The sequence below is a fragment of the Alligator mississippiensis genome, chromosome 10 (assembly GCF_030867095.1).
Source record: "Alligator mississippiensis isolate rAllMis1 chromosome 10, rAllMis1, whole genome shotgun sequence".
NCBI lineage: Eukaryota > Metazoa > Chordata > Crocodylia > Alligatoridae > Alligator > Alligator mississippiensis.
In genome coordinates, this window is record NC_081833.1 from 31540183 (window position 1) to 31562821 (window position 22639).

At 54.3% G+C, this 22639-nt stretch overlaps 1 protein-coding gene across 3 annotated transcripts; it reads left to right on the forward strand.

The window, feature by feature from the left end:
• The first annotated feature begins 214 nt into the window (after positions 1-214).
• On the forward strand, positions 215-22583 carry ELMO3 (engulfment and cell motility 3). 3 transcript variants are annotated; one of them, XM_014602037.3, is made up of 21 exons: positions 215-297; positions 1512-1631; positions 1827-1867; positions 2125-2197; positions 2324-2374; positions 2870-3039; positions 5229-5328; positions 5424-5575; positions 9905-9983; positions 12037-12087; positions 12700-12822; positions 13529-13660; positions 14093-14197; positions 15487-15595; positions 16185-16321; positions 16471-16634; positions 16884-16996; positions 17471-17575; positions 17986-18068; positions 18875-18955; positions 20379-22583. In XM_014602037.3, the coding sequence occupies exons 2-21, from the start codon at positions 1554-1556 to the stop codon at positions 20589-20591; spliced, it is 2160 nt and encodes a 719-aa protein (XP_014457523.1). In that variant the 5' UTR covers positions 215-297; positions 1512-1553; the 3' UTR covers positions 20592-22583. The 3 variants fall into 3 exon arrangements, with proteins under 3 accessions (XP_014457523.1, XP_059569592.1, XP_019351228.1); XM_059713609.1 differs by lacking the exon at positions 215-297 and adding an exon at positions 574-664; XM_019495683.2 differs by lacking the exons at positions 215-297; positions 1512-1631; positions 1827-1867 and adding an exon at positions 1877-2031.
• The last annotated feature ends 56 nt before the right edge of the window (positions 22584-22639 follow it).

Here is a 22639-nt window from a genome sequence, read left to right on the forward strand (position 1 = left end):
ATGCTGTTGGGATGCTCGAGAGCCTGGTTTGACGTGTGCCATTTCAGACCTGTTTTGAAACTCATTGTTGGCACGCCCCTGGCAGGAGACGCTGTCGCGTTCCAGAGCGGCTTGTTTGGACTTCGTTTAGACCTGTTCTTAATTCATTTGGGCTAAAGTACAGCAAGCCCGTGGACAGACAGAAGAGAGATTTACGCGGCTGCAGCCTGCCCTTGCGCACACCTGCGCTGCGCCCCACGCGGCCGGGCTCCTGGGCACTTGAGGCGGCGCCGAGGCACCCAGCGGGAACGCGGCAGGGTGAGGAGACCGGGGAGCGCTGCCTGGCCCCGGGCCGGGCGCCGGCTCAGTGCCCTGGCGCTGCCCGCCTCCCCGGGCCGGGCCGGGCCGGGCCGGCAGCTCCCCTGGGCACGGCACCCGCGCTGGGCTGTGGCGGGCGGCTCTTCCCGGCCAGGCCCCGAGGGCGGCGGGCTCGGGGCGGCCGGGGAGCCCGCTGGCGGAGAGGCCCGGGCTGGCGGAGCGGCGGGGCCGCCCCCACCCCCCGCCGGCCGGCCGGGCGGGCCCTCCCCTCCCCTCCCCTCCCAGGGGCGGTGTCGGCGCTGTCCCGCGCCAGCCGCACCGACCCGGAACTGCAGGCGGCGGCGGCGGCGGCTCCGCGGCGGTGCCGGTGGGTGCGGGCGGGCGGGCGGGCGGGCGGGTCGGGGGGGGATCGCCCTCGGCCGCGGGGCCCGGCCCCTCTCGGGGCAGGCAGCCGCGCGGGGCCCGGCAGGTCGCGCTGGTCCCTCCCCGCCCCGCCGGCCGGGCGTCACTAGACCCGCCGCTCGCACCTGGGCCCCCGCCCCGCCCCGCCCCGCCCTGCCCCGGGCTGGGACAGGGCACGCGGGGGGCACCGACGTGTCTGCTCCCGAGGGCGGGGCCGGGGCCGGGGCCGGCTCGGGGCAACTCGGCCCGGCCCGGCTGCTGCCGAGGGGGCGGCGAGGAAGGAGCTGCCTTCCCGCCCGGGTTCCCCTGCCCTCTCCTGCCCTGGCTCGGGGCTGCCCGGGGCTGGGACGGGAAGCGGCAGCCGCGGGGCCCGAAGCGCGGTGTCGACTCCACAGCCCCGAGGCGCTTCCTGCTGCCGGGCCGGGCCGGGCTTATGCTGTGCAGAGGGCAGCGCTTATCTCCTGGCCCTGCCCCCAGGCGCCCTGCCCCTCCGCTCGCTCGCTCGCCAGCAGCCCTTCCTGCCCTCCCGCCAGCTTGGGTGGGGAGCAGTTCCTCTGCGGGTGGGGCTGGGAGCTGCTCGCACCTGCCTGCGACCCCTGCTCAGGACAGGGGCCGGTGGAGGTCTGCCCCTCGCCCACAGTTCTGCGGTGCCTGTTCATTAGGGCCTTGCTCACCATCGGTGCCCTCGCTATACATTTATGGGCTTGGTGCCTGCTGGTTTCCTGTTCAGAGTGTGTCAGCCCCATGAGTGCAGATGCAGGTAGATGGCTCCTGAGTACTGGCTAGTGGTAACACTTTCCTTTCTCTTGTAGGAGTTGCTGTGGAGCCAGAGTGGGAGCAGGAGGTCCAGGACCATGCCGCCTCCCAAAGATGTTGTGAAAATTGCGATCCAGATGATGGGGGCAATTCCACAGCTCATTGACCTGAACCAGGTTAGGTCCTGCCTCCGACCCATCCCTGTGCCTGCTGCTGGAGAGCTCAGCTGTGATGCCAGATACTCCTGGTGCTGAAAGAGAGTCTGAATGGCAGGGGGAAGGGATCCCTGCTGGCAGGGTGGTGTGGTCAGGTACTCGGGCAGGGCCATGCCTGTATCATGCTCACTGCTGGCCATGTTTCTTTGCTTCCAGACCAAGCCATTGTCTTACGTTCTGAAGGAAGTTTGTGATACGTGAGTAACTCCTCTCCCTGGTCTCTCACGTAGTTGGGCCATCTCTCAGAGCTAGCAGGCCCTCTGGCATCTGTTGGGATGTTCCCACCCTCTCCTTCAGCTTTTTGGTTTCTCCCTCACTTCCCTTTCTGGGTGCCCCAGTGTGTGCCCTTCCTTTGGCACAGGTATGTTACACCCTATGTCCAGGCTGCCCCACCCCCTGTGAGAAGGTGACTCGTGGTCTGACTGTGTCTCTCCTGTTGGTGTCTGGGCTACAGGTGGAACCTGAATAACCCTGAGCATTATGCCCTGCAGTATGTGGATGGGCAGCAGACATACATCACTGAGTCAGTGAGTGATTCCTTTTGTGACTGTCTCTGGCTGCTGTGGTTCTAGGGCTGTCTTAGCTGGCTTGGCCCTGGTGTCCATTTGAGAGATTTGGCTTCTTTAACTGTTTCTTTGCCTTTCCCATTGCAGAACCGTGGGGAGATTAAGAATGGAAGCATTCTGCGGCTGACCACTTCTCCGGTACATCCCATCCCCACCCCCTGTTCCACCCATGCAGGTTTATCTCTCATACATGTTCTGGCCAAAAGCATTGTAAGCTAGGAGCTGGGAGTCAGCTCTGTTGTGGGCACTGCCCCTGCTACTGCTGTGCCTCAGTTTCCCCAGTGGTCTCATCAAGATAATGATACTTGGTACAGTTCAGGGGGAATATGAAATTTAACAAAATAGTGTTTGTAAGGTGCCATGGATTGCTTGAATGGGAAAGTGCTGAAAGCTGTGACTGTTCCTCTAGTCTGGCTTCCCTTCTTGGCTCACTATGTGATGGCTGTGGCCTAACCACCTCATATCTTAGTTTTCACTCCTGACTCTGTCTCTCTCTAGGACAACTCTAGCCCAATCCTCCATCCAGGGTTTTAACCCTATGCTCCCCAGTCTAGGTTTCCACATAAGTCTCTTCATACATGTACCTGGTCTTATGGTGGGATGACTTTGGGCTGGTTCCTTTCTGTGTGATAGGATCAAGAGGCAGAGAGGTTGTACAGTGGGATCCAAAGTAACAACCTGGATGTGAAATCAGACTCCTTGAAAAAGCTGGCAAACCTCTCCCAAGATGTCACCTTTGCTCAGGAGTTCATCAATAGGAATGGCCTGAAGCAGCTCTTCCATATTGTGGAAGAGGGGAACAAGTGAGTATCGGTAGAGAAACGAGCTGAAGGTTCCCTTCCCTGAAACCACCCAGATCCTTGGCTCCTACATCCTTGCATCCCTTACTTGCCTTCTCCTCTCCTCCATCCCACACTCCCTTCTCCCTAAGACTGTGCACTCAGTGACAGCAAAGCATGCTGCCTTGTGTGGCTCAGGGCTGTCCAGCTTCTAAGCAGCCAGGTGCCACATGCCCCATGGGCTGCATTAGCAGGTGCCACACCAGATGGGGGCCCCAGGGGCCACACATGACCCCACCCCCACTGCACTGCACTGCATGTTTGAGGCTCCTCTTTCCCCAGCTGCACCACGTGCCTGAGCTTCCTTCCACCCCTGCTACACTGTACACCTAGGCACCCTACCTCACCCTAAGTTCCCCCACTGCATCATGCCTCTTAGGTGCCCTGGCCCTTGGGCTCCCTGAGCTGTGGGCTCCCCCAACACTATGGACTGTGCCACATTGCACTGCCCTGCCTCCTGGGGCAGAGAAGGGGAAGCTGGAGGGAGAGGAAGCCCAGAGACCCCAGCTGCTTCTGTAGCCAAAGCAGAGAGGGAGCAGCAGATAGGTGGGAGCCCAGGGGCTGCAATTTAACCCCTTGTGGGGTATACGTGGCCCATGGACCACAAGTTAGACAGCCCTGGTGTGGCTGGTGCTGAACCAACCACTGTGTTGTAACACTTCAGATGACAGGAAGTAGGAAAAGCCTCTTAGCCAGGGGCCCAGACAGTTCAGGGTTTCCTGTCTTGTATGTTCATTCATCCTTAAGAGCCCATCCCTGGGGAGGTGGTTTCAAAGCCTGGTGGATTTCACTTCTAGAGAGTTTATTTTTATGATCCTCCTGTGCTTCTCTTCAGTCCCATTGCTGCCTGTTTCTTCCTCCTGCCTATGTTCTCCTAAATAATTCTTCAGCCTCCTTGAGGTTTATCCTGAAGAGTGTTTGTAGGCAGCTTATCAACGTGGTCCCTAATCTCTGCTTTTCTGAGCTGAGTGGATGCACCTCTTTGACTCTTTCCTCTCCAAGTGAGCCTGCACGTGGGGTGGCCATCCTGTGGCAAGAGTGCAGCAAGTGGCACATGCAGTGTCTGTGTGTGGCATTTGACAGATTAGGATAGGAGCAGGCAGCACAGTGGCAGATAATGCAGGGATCAGAAAGCAGAGCAGCAGATCAGGAAGGGAAAGGGAATAGGAGCAGCTTGTTGGGGAGGGTGCAGAGCTTAATTCGTTGCATGCCAAGTGGACTTGATATCTTGGTGGTACTTGCAGGAAGTTGCACTTAGCTGAACTTAAGGATCTTGATGGAGCATAAGGAAGAAGGTGGTCCTTCAGGGCCCAGGCTCTTTAGAGCCTTATAGGTCAAAACCAGCACCTTGAAGTGCACCTGAAAATTTACTGGGAACCAGCAAAGATGCTGGAGGACTAAAGTTATGTGCTCCTGGGGACCCACCCTCATCAGAAGGTGGGCTGTCACATTCTGTACCAGCTGCAGCCTCTAGATGGTTTTCAAGGGTAGCCATGTGTAGAGCACATTGCAGTAGCCTTGAGGTTATGAAGGCAAAGAGGAGGGTAGCCAGATCTGAATCTGAGAGAGTCACAGCCTTCTCATCAGAAGGAGTTGGTGAAAGGCATTCCTAGCAACTGCCACCATATAAAGATCCAGGAGCATCAGAAAATCCAGAAGCACCCTAAGGCTGTGAATCAGTGTGACATAGGAAGGCTGAACCCCAATGGGGTGCTTGGAACAAGATATGTGTACAGCATTGTCTGGCAATGTGCTGTGGACATGTAACTAAAGACTGGATTGTGGAGCACATGTGTATGAGGGGGCAGAATTAAGGTGGAGCATTACAGTAGTTAATGCTTGTATGCTTAACTGTGCAACCACTCTCCTACAATTTCATAACTTTTCTGAAGACCACATGGGTCTCGCTGTTTTCTGAGTTTCTGTGCTCCTCCTCAGGCTATGTGTGAATCTGATTTCTGATACAGAATATTCTCTCTTCACTGCTTATTGCCCCTCTCTTTTTCTCTCTCCCTCTCCCTGTTTTTGCCTCTAGGTGTTTCTAACATGCCCATCGATATGGTGGTACCTGGGTAGCTGTGCTCCTGCTGCCCTGGCCTTTAGAGGGGGTTTCTGGGACGCATCTCACCATATTTGCTGTTCTGTTGCTTCAGTACAGGGGAGATTCTAGCTTATACCTTGAAGGCCTTCATGGAGCTGATGGAGCATGATTTTGTTTCCTGGGAGACCCTAAGCCCAGCCTTCATCAAAAAGGTAAGTGACTTAGAGAGTCAGAGCCTTTGCAGATACCTCAGTGTTTGAATGCCTGGATCAGTTTTGCCTTAGACTGCTTTTCCATCCTGTTACAGATAGTGAGTTATGTCAATATGAATGCAATGGACGCCTCTGTCCAGCAGCTCTCATTGTCCATCTTGGAGAATATGGTGCCCAGCAGCCGGCTTCTGTTTGATGTGGTCAAAAAAGAAGTGACCCTGGATCGTCTACTCACCCACCTGCAGGTGTAAGTGTAACAAGAGCTGTGTTCTGCCCCTCTATTCCCCACATCCAGACACTGCTTGCAGCAGTAATCTCCTCTGTGGTCCCTGCAGAAATGGAGTGTAAGGCCATTTCATAATTTCATGGGAATATAGGACTTGAAGAGACCTCTCAGGGTGTTGAGTCTAGCCCCCTGGTATCACAGGCCAACCACACTATATAACTCACTTCATAAACTTAGCAAGATTAAAGCCAGATAGTCATGAAGGCAAGAAACCTTACTGGGAGGCTGTTCCAGACATCACTGCCCTGATAGTTAGGAACCTTCTTCTGATTTCCGGCCTAAATTTATTCCTGGCCAGTCTCTACACATTTGGTCTTGTGCCAGCATTGCCCTATAGCAGGGGTGTCAAACATACTGCCTGTAGGCTAGATCCAATCCATGTAGCCATTTCATCTGGACTGCAGGCTCCCAGAGAGACTGGGAATTCAGGGGCAGGGCCTGTCACCAAAATCCAGGACAAGGAGCCTTGATGGGTACCCGTGTTTGTGGCAGAGGGCAGCAAATGATGGTTAAGTTAACCCCTGCACTGTTGCCACTCACCCTGATGCTGCTGCCAGGTCCAGATCCAACCTAGGGACACAGATGAGTTTGATACCCCTGCCGTACAGCTCTAGTTCTTCCCCCTGCCAGGGGTTTACCTACTGATGCATTTTGACCCAGCAGTCTGGTTTTCTTTCAGCTTTGTTTCATCAGGCTAATAAACCCAGTCAAGCTCTTTGAGCCTCCTATCATGTGATGGGCTCTGCATCCTCTGATCAGGGTGCGAGCTCTTCATTGCAGCTGGAACAGTATGGGTGTATCTTTAGAACATGGGTGACCAGTGTTGCCCACACTGTCACTAACATCAATGCCCTATACCAGGGGTTGTCAACTGGGGGTACACGTATCCTCAGGGGTACTTAGAAAGGCCGTAGGGGGTATGTGCGGCCAGGCAGGGACACTGTGTGCCCGGGGCACGGTGACAGTATCTCCCCTGGCACGTTCCCACAGTTTGCCTCTTACCTGGGGGAGGGAGAGGAGCTTGCCAGGCACTGCTGGCCCCACACAGCATACTGCAGCACCTCCCCACACCTCAGCTCGCTCTCCTCAACCCCCTTCCTGGAGAGCAGTGAGGGTCTTTGAGCTCCAGTGAAGTCATCTCTTTTAACAAGGTTCCCTGAACCCTATGCAGTATTTCAGCTCTGGTTGGAACCATATGCAGACAGAGAGGAACTAGGGTTCCCTCACCTTGCAGATTCCTGTTAGCAGTAGCAGTAACAAATGGTGGGCAAGTGGGGCAACAGCCCCTGTTGTTGACTTAGAGGGGATGCCAAATGGCAGTCCTGCAGGGAGTCCATGTCATGACAAGAGCAGCAGCATTCAGACAGAGGGACACTGCATCACTACTGGAACAGTAGTGGCAACAGCTGAGGTATGTAGACTGGACCACGGCAACAGCAGCCAGGGATCTAGGTCCCTGGAGCAAGTAAAATCCCTACACTCCTCCCTGGTGCTTAGCAGGACTAATCTCCTCTCCCTGTCCTCTCGCCTTCCCACCCTCACCCCACCTCCCCTATCTTCCAACCAGGTTCTTTCAGGGTGCAGATCTTGCTACTTGCACCTCTGTCTGTTATCTACAGCACCTTCTGCCTCCACTCACTCTCAGGATTCTCAGCTTTACTGACTTCCCCTTAGAAAGTGTTTCTTTCTCCCAGATACATCAGCTTTGCTGAAACAGGCTAGGGGAGAGATGGGGCAGTAGTGGAGAGAGTCTCATGGATAAGGGAATGCCATTAGAAGGGATGGACAATGACAGGCAGGGTCTCCCATGATCAGGGGCAGCAGTTCCAGCATTGCCTGCATTAGTAGCTTTAGAATTTAATGCCAGTTGTGCTACTGTTAGTTTATGTTGAATCTGGTACCCTTAGTTGACTGGCCTAGAGGAGAAAATCCAAGTCACTAGAATGGGCTTGTGTAACAGGTGTGGTGCCCAAGGGGTGGCCATTACACCCCCTTGGTGGCAACCCAGCTCCCACTTTGCTCTGGCTCTAGGTTATCCTTCCCTTTTTCCTTTCCTGCCACACCTTGATGGTCTGTGTTATTTTTGGAAAGGGAGGCTCCCCCAGGTTCTAGAATGAGTTCAGCTTGGTCCTTCTGTCAGTGGATCCCTCTTGATCCCTTCTGATTCCCCCAACCAGCCTTCATGCTAGGTAGGCCCTCCTGGCCTTTCATGCCTCTATGGTACCTAATGCCTTATGGGCCAATCATGGCCTTCAGAGCTTACCTACAGCCATGCCCACGACTTGCAGGTGTTATTGACTTGCCCTTAGGCAGGGCACTTCTCCCCCAAGCCAGTATTAGGCCACTCCAGGCCTTCATGCACTTGTTGGGGCCTTGGTCTTCCCAGCCTGTGACCCTTTCCTTTAGCTGGTCCCTCACTGCCTTGGCCAACTACATTGGGCCAGGCTCCTGGGTCCCAGCCCTACCAATCCAGGTGCTTGGGGTCTCTGCCTCTTTCCTCTCAGTTTGCTCTTCACAGGTTACAGGTCCCTGACTTTGCTTTGCTTCTCATGAGGCACTGGGCTCCTGGCCCTGAGTCAGCCTGCAGCCCAAAGAAGGATATTCTGGCCCCGGGCTCCAGCCTTCCCTGGGCTGTCTCTGCTCCTTCTTGGGCTCCCTGCTCTTCTTGGGCTCTGGACCCTCTGCCCCCCCCTGGGCTATAGTCCCTGACCCTAGCTTTGCCTCTCATGAGGCACTGGGTCCCTGGTCCTGACTGCCCTTGTTTGGGCTCTGGGCTCTCTGGCCCCCAAGCTCTGCCCCTTCTCTGGGCTCTGGCCTTGCTCCTGGTCCTCTAGCTGTGCTTTGAGCTCAAGGCAGTCACATACCCGTTAGGTACTAATAGGACCTCCAAAAAACACCTCTCACAGATGCACCCAAACCACAACACTATGCAAAAAGCCCTCTGGCTACAACAGAAAACTATCCCTCACATCGGGTCTCAACATAAGCATCTGAACCACCACTTTATGCAGGGCCAAACTGCCTTCCCCTGGCTCCTGCCCTGGCTTATTTGGCTCAAGCCCTGCCCGCTTCCAGTCAGGTGGCTTGCTAGCCCTGGCCCAGCTGTGTCTCTCTCCCTCTAATGGGCATCTTGCTGACGCTGCCCTGACTCCTATAGCTGTGGCTCTCTTGCTTAAGTAGGCTCTGTCCTATCATACTATTGCTGTGCAAGTAGCACAGCACTTGGCACTTTGGCTGCCTGTTCCTTTGCAGGTCACCTTTTAGTAAGCTGCCTGAGCACTGCTTACTGCTGTTCTCCGCCTCAGAGTAACAGAAGCCATAGGCTTCCTGTTACAGCTTGTGAATGCCAAGGCTTTGAATCGAAACCCCTGTGAGGGAGGTTTGGCCATATCTACATAGTACAAATCCTGTGAGTAAAGCATCTTGGAGTTTCCAGAGCTGTTACTGGAATTGCTTTCACTCTTGCAGTCTGGCAAAATCTCTAGAAAATGCCTCCTTGCATTTCTCTTCTCTTTTCCTCTATGTTGGTTCTTATCCAAAGCATGTTTCTCCTCTGCCAAGCCTTACTGTTATCCAAGAAGCTCACTGGATTGGAAATACTGGTGACACAATTGCCTTCACTTCCCCTTCTCCTGCTTGTTGCTGAGATTGGCTGGATTTCAGTTCTTCTCCAGTCATGTGAACTGATGCTCAGGGTTACTCCTTGCTCTCATTGGGCTTTCCCTCCACTCTGCATACCTTTTAATATGTGAACAGCCTGCTCTCTGCTTACTATGTAGCAAGAAGCTCATGTGGAGTGTCTGTGTGAGAGGAAATCTTCCCCCCCACCTTAATTTTAAATTTCCTAGCAAGCCCTGCCACTCATGAACCTAAGCAGGCATTTAGCTGCCAGTCTGCTGAAATGGAGCCCCACTGCTCTGTGAATGCTGCCACCTCTTCTCGGCCAATACTAGCACAAGTCTTCCCTTTCCTCCATCAGGTCCTTGATTTAGCACCAATTCAGCTCTCTCTCCAGGTCCCTGAAAGACCCTCAGAGTTTTGGTCCTGATGTCTGAACTCTCTAGAAGGCACTCTGCTCTTGTGGTTCCTTCCTGGACCTGGCGTGTAAAGGGCAGTGGGATGTTGTGGTCTCCTACCCAGGCACAGAAGTCTGGAGGCAGCTTCCCCATATGGCCAAGGAGCCTGGTGGAGTGGGGCCCAGCAGTGACAGTAGCATCATTGGTGTTGACGGGTCTAGGGGGTGTGAAAACGTACCTCCTCCTGGCTAGTGACTCTTTTCCTTGTCTCTAGGACAAACCAGCAGCTGCAGCTCAAAGCCATGGCTCTGCTCATCGCCATGCTGCTGAATGCAAATGACGCAGAACGGAGGGTAAGGGCAACCCTTGGCCCTCTCTCGGTGGGTCTATACTATAGCAGGGGTGGGTAAAATATGGCCCATGGGCCGAATCCGGCCCACCAGGCCATTCTAACTGGCCCACAGGACTCCTAAAAAACTAGAAAATGTATATTTATTGCTCCTGGCTGCCTGTCAGAGATGACAGAAGCCAGGGGCAGTAGGACCCAGGGGGAGCTGGCAGGAGCCAGCAACAAGGCCAGCCTGGCCCCCCCCTGCCCTGCCCACAGCCCCCTCCTATTTCCCTCCCCCCCCCCATCCGGAAGTCTCTGTCTGCCACAGCTCTGAGTTGCTCCAGCACCACGTGGCTGCATTGCCGACTGTGGGAGCACGGGACCACACCAGTACCCCAAGGCCAGGAGCGGGAGGGTGGGTGGGTGGGGGTGTGTGTGTGTCCATGCAATGAGGGAGGGGGAGAGAGAGAGATGGAGAGCAATAAGGGAGGAAGAGACTCTGAGTGTGCGTGTGTGTGTGTGTGTGCGTGCATGCATGTGTTCATAGGGTGAGCCCCACACGCACACCCCACCATACACATGCACCCACACCCCCACTCCTACTGCCCAAATATCTACATACACCCACATACCCCCACCCCCACAATATACAAGTGTAAGACTTCATTTTAAGCTATTGTGCAATCACCTCTGTGTACACTACACAAACTCATGTAAATCAGGACAAAAATATTTTTTTAAATCAAATTAATGAATGTTTTAGATTGGGGTGGGCAAAATGCCAGATGTGGTCTGCGAAGCCATTCTATCCGGCCTGTGGGGCCCCTAAAAAATTTAGAAAATTAATGTTTATCTGCCCCTGGCTGCCTGTTATGCGGCCCTCAATAGCTTGCCAAAACTCAGTAAGCGGCCCTCCACCCAAAATCATTGCCCATCCTTGTTGTAGATGTTTGATTTTTAGAATATAATTTGGTATTTTTTTGGTTCTGAGAGAGCAAAACCCCTTGCTGAAAAGGAGTATTTCTGGTGGCAAAGGTCAGGGGTTAGGAGGCGGGACTTCCAGTCACAAGATGATGACCACGGGGTGGGGTACCTGTCAAGGGGTGGGGTACCTGTCAAGGGGTGGGGCTACCCATGTGGCCCTCAACAGCTTGCCAAAACTCAGTAAGCAGCCCTCTGCCCAAAATAACTGCCCGCCCCTGGTCTACAGAGCTTTTCCTGTCCTTGGGCGGGTACTGTAGGGTCAGGGATGATGAAGAAATAGAACCCATCTCCCAGTGCTGGGCATTGTGTGCCAAAGTCACTAGCTGCATGAACCCTCTGCCAAGGGCTGGTGCTGGTGTACACTGGGCCTGCTTTTAATAGAGGATCACTGACCATTGTAGCCTGGTGCAGACTGTGCCTGGGAATTTAGCAACACAGAGGTGGTACTCAGGCATGGGGCTTGGGTGTACAGGAGCCCTACACTGTCATCCCAGTCCCATGTATCTGCTCCCTCTGCTGTGGTAGAAGGGGCTTCATGTGTACCCCATACTATCCTGCTGACCCACAGAGGCTGGGCAGCTAGCTGGGCACTTACAATTACTCGTCCCTGCTCCACCTTCTGCCTTCCGAATAGCAGCATTCCCACCTCCCTGTGTGAACATGTGGCAAGGACTAAGAGACACCAGAGAGACGCTTTGTCTTCCTCTGCTCCCTACGCAGAGGCCCATTCTTCCCTTACACATGTGGATGAGAGGATCTGTCCGCTATCAGCGGAGTGCTGGCCCAGACTTCCCCACCCTATGCCTGCCCCCATCCCTGACAAACACCTCTCATAGAAGCTGGAGGGATGATGTCTGGAAATACCAGTCTGTTTCCTACACAGCCATATCATTCTCAGAGACTCTTTCCTTCTCACCTTGCCCCTGTCCTGCCTATGGCTGCAGGAAAAGGGCTGGCACCTTAGGAAGGTGTGGTGTGTAGGGTCTGAAAGGAAATGTATGGTGGTTCTGAGGGAAGCAGAGGCTTTCATGGGGGAGAAGGGTGCTTTGGACTGGGAGGAACAGGCCTCACTGTCTCTCTTCCCTTCCCAGGACATGATGGATCATCTTGGGGAGAGGAACATCCGGCAGTTTATTCACAAGGTGGAGGGGCAGGGGGGTTCTTGCATTGTGTCTGTGCCTCTCCTCTTCTGTTCCTCGGTCTCCTGCTGGCTGCCCAGTCCCTACCACACTGTCTCGGTGCCCCTCTTCTCTGCTCGGTGCCTCTGTCCTTTGTGTGCAGGCTTCACAGCCCCTTCCCTAGGTCTGTGTGTGCCAGGTGTCCCCACCACTGATGGAATATAGGTATGAAAGAAGCCTCCTGAGCTGCCAAGTTCAGTCCCCTGTGCTGCTGGACAACCAGTTACCCTAGATTCCTAAAAACCATTGGCTTCAAACTCTGATGTGCCACAACTACAAGGCACTAAGTTGGAAATGCCAAAGATGCCCTAGTGGGAGCACTTAGTGGTTCTGTCACTCCTCCCTTGCTGGTTTCTCTGTATCACCCTCCTGTGCCTGGCTACTTCCTGCAAGTGTTGCTGTATCCCACCTCTCCCACCCCTCTCTCTGGTGAGATGCTTATGGGAAGCTCCCTTTGTGGGACAGGCTGTACCCCTTTGAAGCCCAAGCCGGGATGGGGTTGGGGCAATGATTGCAGAGAGAAAGGAGGTCTGAAGGACAGCAATATTCATTGTCCTCTTTTGGTGTCTTCCACAGAACATTATCCACAGCTCAGAGCCAATGGGGGATGAGATGGCCCATTACCTCTATGTGCTGCAGTCTGTCAGCCTCAACCTGCTGGAGCGGCGGATGAGGACCCCCATGGACCCCTACTCACAGGTCTGGCAGGAGCAATCCTTAAGGGCCTGGTGAAGGAGTGTCTCCCCAGGACCCTTCAGTTCACTCCCCTTCTTGTTTGTCCTGCTGCATGCTCATCCTTCTGGGACAGACCCTCCTGCTCCTCAAGGAGAAGAGTTTCTTCCATTTTTCTTGTCCCCTCATGCTTGTCCTTACCCGTTCCCCAAACAGAAGGGACTCCACCAGCTTCTCCCTTCCTCACCTGTCTTTTCATTCCATCTTTCCTCTCAGCTGATCTCTGAGGGTGACCCTTGCTTCCACTCTTGGCTCCTTGGCTGGTGGGGTCTGGGGTCACTGCCCCCTGCTCATCAGAGAGGCATTACTGTGCTGTGCCCATGTTATAGGGAAGGGAGTTTTACAGTGGGCCTGGGTCTCCCAACACTCTGTACCAAACTGAAACTGGAAATGGCAAAGCACACCATGGTCAGCTCCTTGGAAAATCAGGCCTCAAATTACCAGGGATGCATCAGAGCTAGGAGGTCTGCTCCTTCCCCTTTTCTGGAGTCTGGAGGCTGTCAAGCTCTGTGATGGTTTTCTTTGCTCACTAGCAGTATATGGGTGGTTAAACAAAGGTGCCCTTTATTTCCTGTAGCCTTTTCTTTCCTGTCAGGGCCTGTGCTTTACCCTGGGGGCTCAATTTGTCTTGGATTTGTCAGCGTTTGTAGTGAGGCAGTTCCTCTTCCTGCAGGAACAACGGGAACTTCTCCAGTCATTGCGTCAAGCTGCCTTTGAGTCAGAAAATGAAGCCTCAGCCAGCAGCTTCAGCACAGAGCGCCGGCGCTCACTGTGTGCCAAGGAGTTTCGGAAGCTGGGCTTCATGGTAAGCTTGCCTTGGCTATAACATCCCCATTGCCAAGATGCTGCTTGTACACCCTTGCTGGGATGGGGAGAGCCATCCTCTCTGTCCCAGGGCCTGCTGGGTTATTTTTCACATCCTGTTGCAAAATGAACAACCTTCTGAGTCATTTGTTTGTTCTGTGCCCATCATAGCAGCATGATACTGGTTTCAATGACATTGGAACAGGGGCAGATCAGAGGTAGCCTGATAGGACCTACAACACACTTATTCCATGGTTCACACACAGAAAGATGAAGGGACTTGCTCAGGTTTACCTAGGGTGTCAATAACAAGGCAGGGAAAAGAACCTGGGCCTCCTAGGTTTTGGGCAAGTATCTTTCTCTATTTCACTGTCCTGGAGGGTAGGCCTCATATTTCCATCATCGCTAAGTTGCATCTTTTGTGTCCTCCCAGAACAACAGTAACCCAGCACAGGACCTGTATCGTGCCCCACCAGGATTGCTTGCCCTGGACAACATGATCTACTTCTCCAGGAACTCCCCCAGTGCCTACAGCAGAGTGAGTCCAGCTTGTGCTTTTCTGGCTAATGAGCTGTTGCACTTTCAGTTCACACCTGACCTAGAGAACTTTCAAGATATAGTCAATCCCTTACTTTAGGTAGGGGAGGGGAGCGTGGGAATAATGTCTGCTGTGCTGCCCAGTCCTTGCAGTGCTGTTTGTGGGGTGCTGAGGGGCTGTGTGAGGGGTTGCTGTGGGTTACTACCAGGGTTCTCAGACCCAGGTCTGAATATAGATCTGTGCACTGTGGGCCTGTTCAGGTGCAGAGGCTGGGGTGTCTGTCTGTGGGGAGAGGGGAGTAGCAGTTGAGAGATGGAAGAGCAAAGAAGCAGGAGTGGATTAGATTATTGTACCTCACCAAGGCAAATTCAGTAAGTTGGTTTGGGGTAGCTGACTTCACCCAGCCAAACTTCCTGGGGTTTCTGAGGAGGAATTTAATCTCAAGGCTATAGTTTCCAATGTAATGTATGGTTTTGACTGCTTCCATTTTAGGTTTCCTAATTAGAGACTCAGAGGAGTCTGATTCCATGAACCAGGTGCTCAGTCCCTTCTGAATGTTCAGACTTTACATTGGTTCAACTGGCTACATTGCTAAATGCTAAGGCCTGGGCCTTGGCCTGAGCTGGGCCTTTTCCTTGGGCCAGTTTCTGGAGGGATGTCATTTAGACATGTAGAGCAGCAGGTTTCAAACTGTTTTGTGGAACCCTAGGGTGCCATGATAGGTCATCCAGGGCTCCACAAAGAGATGGAGGGTAATGGCAGTGTGGGCTGGGAGGCAGAGTGCTGCCATTGCTGGGCTCAGGTTGCCTGACTCTCCATCAGTCTTTATGTTAGGGGTAGGTGTTCCACAGCAGAAGAAGTGATATGAAAGGGTTCCATGACTTTGGGAAGTCTAAAAACCACTGCCATAGAGCATACAGCCTTGATAAAGCTCAGCACTTCAAGCCTCCTACTTGGAGATTCCAGCACTTTGCCGAAGTATGTGAGCTACTGCCTGTAACGAAAGCCAGGAAGCAGAGGCCCAGAGTCAGCAGCAGAACTGGGAATAGATCCTAGACTCTCTGGGCCGGACATGCTGCTCCTGTCTGTAACTCCCTGAGGAAAGATCTCCCTCCTCCAGGTCCAGCTGCACACTTTATCCTGTTACACACATTTCCTTGGCCTGTCAGGTGGCATCTGTCTCTTTCCAAGCTCCATTCATGCCCCACTTTGGGGTGAGGGGCTGTTCTGTCTGGCCTATGGTGGATACGTGCACTTGGGAAAATCCTAACAGTGACACTCTCTCTCAGTTTGTCCTGGAGAACAGCAGCCGTGAAGACAAACATGAGTGCCCTTTTGCTCGGAGCAGCATCCAGCTCACCCTGATCCTCTGTGAGATCCTGCACGTTGGGGAGCCGTGTGAGTGCCTAGCTTCCTCTCCATGGGCCCAAGTCTGCATGCTGAGGCCTCTCAGCACCTCTATAGCTGCTCACCCATACCGTGGAGTCATTCTGTGGAATCTCAGGGTAACAAGCCATTTCCCCCATGACAGAATGAGATCCCATTTCTCTCTCTGGGCTTGTCACACTGGAGAATTGGACTCTTCTAGCTGTGGGGTGTCACAGCTCCTGGGATTTGAGCAAAGAAGACTGCCTTGGTTCCTGGGATGGAGGAGGAATAGGAGCAAATACTACAGCCCCTGGGTAGCAGTTGGGGCAGAGACAGGTGCCCCAGCTCTTGAGTTGGGTGCGTGGGGATGGTGCCACAGGCTCGTGGCTGTGGTTAGTATAAATTGGCACAACTGGGGTCTGTCAAGTGTCATAGATCTTGGGGTGGCTGATTAGGAAATGGGCATAGCCATTGCATGAGGAAAATATCAGCCAGGAGCTGCCAGGGGATGGGCACAGTGTAGCATATGGAGGGGCACAAAGACTGCTTCTGGGATCTGCTGGTTCTTGTTTCCTGGAAGAACTGAAGCACCTGGTCCATCTTATCCTTTTTGCCCCAGGCTCAGAAACAGCACAGGCCTTCTATCCTATGTTCTTTGGGCAGTACCACTTCTTCGAGGAGCTCTTCTGTGTCTGCATCCAGCTAGTGAACAAGACCTGGAAGGAGATGCGTGCCACGCAGGAGGACTTTGACAAGGTGAGCCAAGGACCAGGGACTGGTGTTGGGATCCCCTGTAGCTGAGCAAGTAGGGGAGTCTCACTGGGACTGGAGTCCTGGGGAGTGCCTCTGGAATGCAGGAGGCTGTGGGGAGCCTTGACTGGCCTGATGTGCCATGTGTCCTGCAGGTGCTGCAGGTGGTGCGAGAGCAGATCACCAGGACCCTGTCCATCAAACCTACCTCCCTTGAGCTCTTCAAGACCAAAGTGAATGGGCTCAACTATAGTGAGATCCTGAAGCTGCGGCAGACAGAGAGGATGCATCAGGAGGAGACACTGGCTGTGCCGGTGCTGTGAGTGAGGACAGGTTTCTGCTCTCTGTGTGAGGAGTTGGGGTGAGGATGGGTGTCATGACTGAGACTGAGGGTGTCTGGGGTGAGTGTCATGGTCCCCTCTCTGTGTGGGGTCTCTCTAGGAACAGCTATGCTGCATAATTTGTGGGGGGGGGCTGTGTGTCAGGCAGGGTCGCTCTGGGGGCAGGCAGTGAGTGGTGCCATGTCAGAAGGGATGCATGCCCTTTTCTCATCTTGCCCTCACCCCAGGGAGCTGAGAGAGAAGCTGAAGCCTGAGCTCCTGGAGCTGATCCGACAGCAGAGGCTCCTGCATCTCTGTGAGGGCACGCTCTTCCGCAAGATCAGCAGCCGCCGCAGACAGGGTGAGTGTCCTCGGCCTGGTGCTGCAGCAGGGTGGTGCTCGCATGCTGGCTGGGTCTCCTTGTGGGGTTGGAGGGGAGATGAGGGGCCTCCATAGGGACATGGAGGATGAGCACTGAGGTAGCTGCTGGCATAAGAGTGAGCCACGGCCATTCACGTGCTGGGGAAGGGAGGTGGGTGTCCTGGAGGCTGGTCTGGGGCTGAGCTCTCTTGGGGAGCAATGCCCTGAGTACCTGGTGCTGAATGCACAGAAAGGAGGCTGGGAATGTGGGGTGTGACTACTAAATGCGACACTGAGGAGCAGGCGGCCATGGGGTGATGGGAGGAAGGGCCCATCTAGTGGGTCCTGGGGTTGTCAGCCATGGGAGGGCCTAGAGGCTCCAGCAGGTCTGGGCATGCCCTGGTCTGGGAGTCGACCATGTTCCTGTGCTTGTGCAGAGCTGAATGCCCTGACCTCAGCTCCCTCCCTGCTGCAGATAAGCTCTGGTACTGCCGCCTGTCCCCCAACCACAAGGTGCTGCACTATGGAGATGTGGAGGAAGGGGTGCAGTGCCCACCTATCGAAAGCCTACAGGAAAAGAGTATGTGAGAGGAGGGATGGGAAGGGGGCCTGGCCACAGTCAGACACAGCAAGTGGCAAGGGGGAGGGTATCCTGACCCCCTGGCTTGTAACCCCAGTGCAAGGGGAAGCAAGCGGGCAGTGGCAAGTGGGAAGACATCTGGCTGATGGGATTGAAGTGGGGACACACTGTGTAGCCCTGCCCTTGCTGGGTTGTGCTCACCCTGACCAATACCCCAGGGCTTTCTTCTTTTGCTCTGATGATGCTCATCCTGCCAAGAACACAGTTTGTTGGACTGCATTTGCCTTAGTGTATCATGGCCCAGACTCACTGCTGGTGCACTCCCTGCACTCAGAGCTGCAGAGGCAGTGGATAGGGAGCAGGGCTGGTCTGTGCCAAGCCCCAGTCTCATGGTCCTGTGTGCCCTGCAGTGCCTGTGGTGGATATGAAGGCGCTGCTTATTGGGAAGGAGTGCCCACATGTGAAAGAGAAGAGCTCTGGAAAGCAAAACAAGGTCAGTGCCTTTTTCCTGCCCAGCCCTGCACTGTGCCTCTCCCTGATGGGCCTCTCCCTCCTCTCCACAGTTATTTGGATGTGTTGACTTTCTGTACCTCTAGCTCTGCTCAATTCACAGCTCCCCTCTCCCACTCCTCCTTCAGCCCAGGATAAGTGCATCATGTCCCCCAGGGGGGGTGTCAGGCAGTCGGGCCCCTGGGATGGGATGTGGTGAGCTGGCTCACCTAGGGTGTGCGGTGCAATGCACTGGAGCTGGCTGGCTGGTCCCTGGCTTGTGCTGGCTGTCAGGTGCTGATTCTTTCTGTCTTTATCTTTTGCATTGGTTAGGGAAAGACCCCTGGCATGTTCCCCAAAGAAAACACTAAGGTTGGGTGAGGAGGGCAGCCGCTGGTCTTCCACACAGCGAGCTGGCAGCGAGTGCTCTGTGGGAGACTGTGTGTGTCAGACCTCCATCAGCCTGAGCAAGGGAACTGGGAAACCCCATGCCGTCTCAGCTGGACAGTAGGGAGCTACTGAAGCTGCCAGCTAAGTGCAAAAGACCATGCTCCCCTCACATGGAGCTCCACTGGCCCAGGGATCCTGTCATCTCTAGCTGGGGGCATCAGGGCTTGCTGTCACCGCACAACTATGGGAACCCTCTGGGACCTGTCTCTGGGTTTCAGCAGGAAGCCTGCTGCTTTTCCCCTGGAAAAACAGACATGGCCATGGCACTGTCAACCCTTAGTTTCTTATTGCTGTTGCTGCTTGATTCCTTCAGACCAACCAGTGCAAAACCAGGTTGAAGCCTGTGCATTTTCCCTGCAGGATGTCCTGGATTTGGCCTTCTCCATAGTCTATGATGTGGAGGAGTATTACCTGAACTTCGTTGCTCCCACTCGCTATGAGGTGAGTCCTGCAGCTGAAGGCCACCTCTCTAGTCCCACTGGGCTAGGAATTTGGCTTCATGGGCCTGAGGTATCAAAGCACTGCCAGGAGCTGCCAACTTGTCCCTGAATGTGAGGGCACTGCAGCCCAGGGGAGCAGGTGCCACCTGCTAGGCGTCGGGTCCTGTTTCTGCTCTGTCACTGACCTGCTGGATGACCAGGTCCCTCCACTTCCCCTTGAGGATCACCGGCCCCGTTTGCAAAGTGCTTCAAGACCTCCAAAAAAAGGAGGGCACTGGCAGGGCCAGTGCTAGTGGTGAAGGAAGGGATGGAGGCAGGCAGACAGGGACAAGTGTAGTTACAGGGAGAACTGGATCACTCAGAGTGATCAGCCATTCTTCTATTGAACTGCAAGGGTGATTTTTCTCCCTCCACTTCCGCCCACCCAAACCCCTCCCTGCTGCTCAGAGGAGCTGGTTTCTGGCTTCTGGGGGACTTGCTGGATAGCAGGGCAGGCCAGAGCGTCAGAGACAGTACATCCTTTGTGTGTCTCTTTGGTGCCCCATTTGAGGAATGCAGGGCCTGCCTGCTGGTCTGTGGTCAGCCCTGGGATTTGGGGAGGAAGAGGGAGGCCCAGCCTGGCTAAACACTTCTCTCTTAACCCAGGACAGGGTGGGGAGGCCCCCTGGGATGGTTGAGGACAGGACAGACACAAAGGGAGGGGAGCCATAAATCAAAGAGTTTCCACATCATGTGTGGCCTAGGTCATGCTGGGGCAGGGGACGGGTAGTGCATGAGGTAGGTGGAGAGGGGGGGAGCATATGAGGAGACAGAGGTGTTATTGGCCAGGGGAAGGGAGGAGCCTGTAGCATTGGTGGGGGGTGGAGGGCTGGTGCCAGGGATGTGATGTTGGACTCCGAGCTGGTGTGCGAAGTGGGACTGGATGAATGGGATGGGCCTGCTGCAGGACCGGATGAAGAAGTCATCAGGATTTAGGAGGAAGTGCTTCCCTTGTCCCTGCTGGACAGAAGCAGTGCAGCTAACTCTCCACGGCAGAGGCCTAAAAGACCAGATTGTGTGATTTCAAATGTAGCCGAGCCTCCTGGGACCAGGCCTTCCCCGGCACAGGGGGAATCATTGGCTGGGAGCAGAGGGGTAGCTGTGAGTGTCACCTCTGGCTGTGCAAAGTCATTTGGTATTTTAGAGGCTGAATCACCAAAGCCTCTGCCTGCCTGCGGGCCTGGGCTGCACCATGGCCTTTGGCTTAGGCAGTTCGAATCTCAGCCAGCTCTCTTGCTGCCACGTGATGGTTGCACAGACATGAGGTGAGCAGATGGTGTGGACAGGGGACAGCCAGAGGTAAGGGGAGGATGCTGCATGGAGGGGGCAGCGGGGAGACTTGGAGGAGAGTGGGAGGCTCAAAAGGCCTGGTCTCTGCTCCTCAGTTTTGCCTCTGGACGGATGGCATAAATGTGCTGCTGGGCAAAGAGATGGCAAGCGAACGAACCCAGAGTGACCTGGACATCTTGCTGTCAATGGAGCTCAAGCTGCGCCTCCTCGACCTGGAGAACATTCCCATCCCTGATGATGCCCCTCCTGTCCCAAAGCCCCCCAGCAATTTAAACTTCTGCTACAATTTTAGCCATGCAGAACAGTAGGGTCCTTCACCTCCTCTCTGTACTCAAACCGGGCCCCTGCACGTTTGCTCCCCAGAGGAGCTATCTCAGCTTGCAGGAAGTGGCCCAGGCTGATGACTGTTGTAGCTGAACTTGTTTTCCTAAGGGGAACTGTGGGATGATCCTGTCTTTCTAACTGTCCAGCTCCACAGAGCAGCTGAAAGCATCTGCAGGAGTCTTGTAGGAGGGCATCACCTGCATGGCTGTCCATCCTGCTGGGAAGGGGAAAGGCAAAGAGAACCGGGTGTGGGAGAGTGGGGATGAGTCTGTCCAATCCATGCCAGAATCCCCTACCTCCTATGCTGCAGCTGATCCCTCTTCCTATCTACTCTTCTCAGTTGATTCCTTGCTTCATCCAGAGCTCACCTGTTTTCCTTGAGGGCAGCCTCCCCAGCTGTCTCTTTGCACTTGATACTTCTGTGTTCATACAGCTGTAGTGGCTTTTGGTTCTACCTTGCTCCCTGCCACATATGGGTAGGAAATGACACTACAGAAAGCTGAGCCCCTCTGACTTGGTACTAGCCTCCAGCCAGTCCTCAGCTGCTCCAAAGCTTTGCCTGGTGCATACAGAGCATCACCCTGAAGGACTCCTGGGAGGCCAACAGTGCAAGATCATAGGATGTGGCTGTTCGTGAGGGCAGGGACTGAACTCAGTGTCCTAGGAGGTGGCATCTGATGACATAAAAACTGTTGCCTATGAAAGCTCATAGTGCATGCCTCTCAACCCGTTAGCCTCTATGATTTCATCCTGTCCTTCCTTCTGTCAGTCCAGTCCCAGGATCCTAAGAAAGGTACGTTTCTGCGCTTCTGAACCCATCCCAGCTGCTTTGTGGGGCACATAAATAGAGTGTGAGCCCCCTTTAAAAAAAGAGTCCTGGCAGGGCCTTTGTAGCCTAAAAGAGGTGGGAGAAGGGTATGTGGAGAATCTCTGTCCTGGTAGGTGCAGTAGAGCTTCTGTCCCAAGTGGGATTAGAGCACTACGCAGGGAGAAACTGCTGCTCCTCAGGGCCTCAGGAGGCTGGTGTTATTATATCACAGGAGCAGGTACTGGGTGCTGACCCCATCTTGCTGCTGAGTCATTTTCAATCCTCTCCCCTGCCCTCCCCCTTGCTGTGCTGTTGACTGACAGCTCTATGGGGTGTTTGAGAACTGCAGAGTTCATCTAGGCATGATGAAAAGCCCTGGGGGGGCAGGGAGGAAGGTGAGGAAGTAACTCTTTGGGCTGAAGCTCAGGCAGCAGGAATGTTATGCAGACTCCTGACAGCCATGGTTGTCTTCCTTCTGTATAGCTGTGTCTAACATGAGAGAGATCAGAAGTTCCTATTCACAGCTCAGCACTGACCTGCAGCTCTGCTGGCTGGAGGCCAAATGACAAACACTGTCTGGTAGTCGCACCCTCAGAGAGGCTGCGTTGACCTGAGAGAGCCCACTCCCAAACTGAAGCAGGGTAGGTGCCTTCAGGTGGCTGAATACTGCTGCTCAGATTCTGCTAAGTAACCCAGCCCAAAAATGCACCTGCAGCATTGCTGGCTGAGCTGTTTGAGAGACAAAGGGTGAATGGTGTGGACAGGTCCAGAGCATCCCTTACAGCCACCCACAAACCAGAATCCACTGCACTGAGCCCTCCGATCTCTTCCCCACTCTGCAGTGGAACACCTGAAGACTTATTCCTGGCCCCCCAGTTATCTTCCTTGCCTTGGTCTATTTACTGTACTAGGATCTCAGCACCCTCTGTCTTCTGGTGCTTCTGCTATTATTTGGTACCTCCTGGCAGCAGTGCCTTCTTCCTCCCCCTTGTAGTTCTGGCAATGGGTGTTTTGTAGCAATAATAAGGGAATGGCCATGTGGATTCCTCAGCATTTCTGTGAGTGTTTATGCACTGTAACTGCACTGAACACAGAGCAGTGGGTGGGAAGGGCTAGGAGTTCTTCACCCCACTGCTGTTTGGACAATAAATACCACTTTTATGAGGAACGTGCAGTGGATTTCTCTTTTTTTAAGGGTTGGAGTTTGGCTGTTGCAGCAAGATT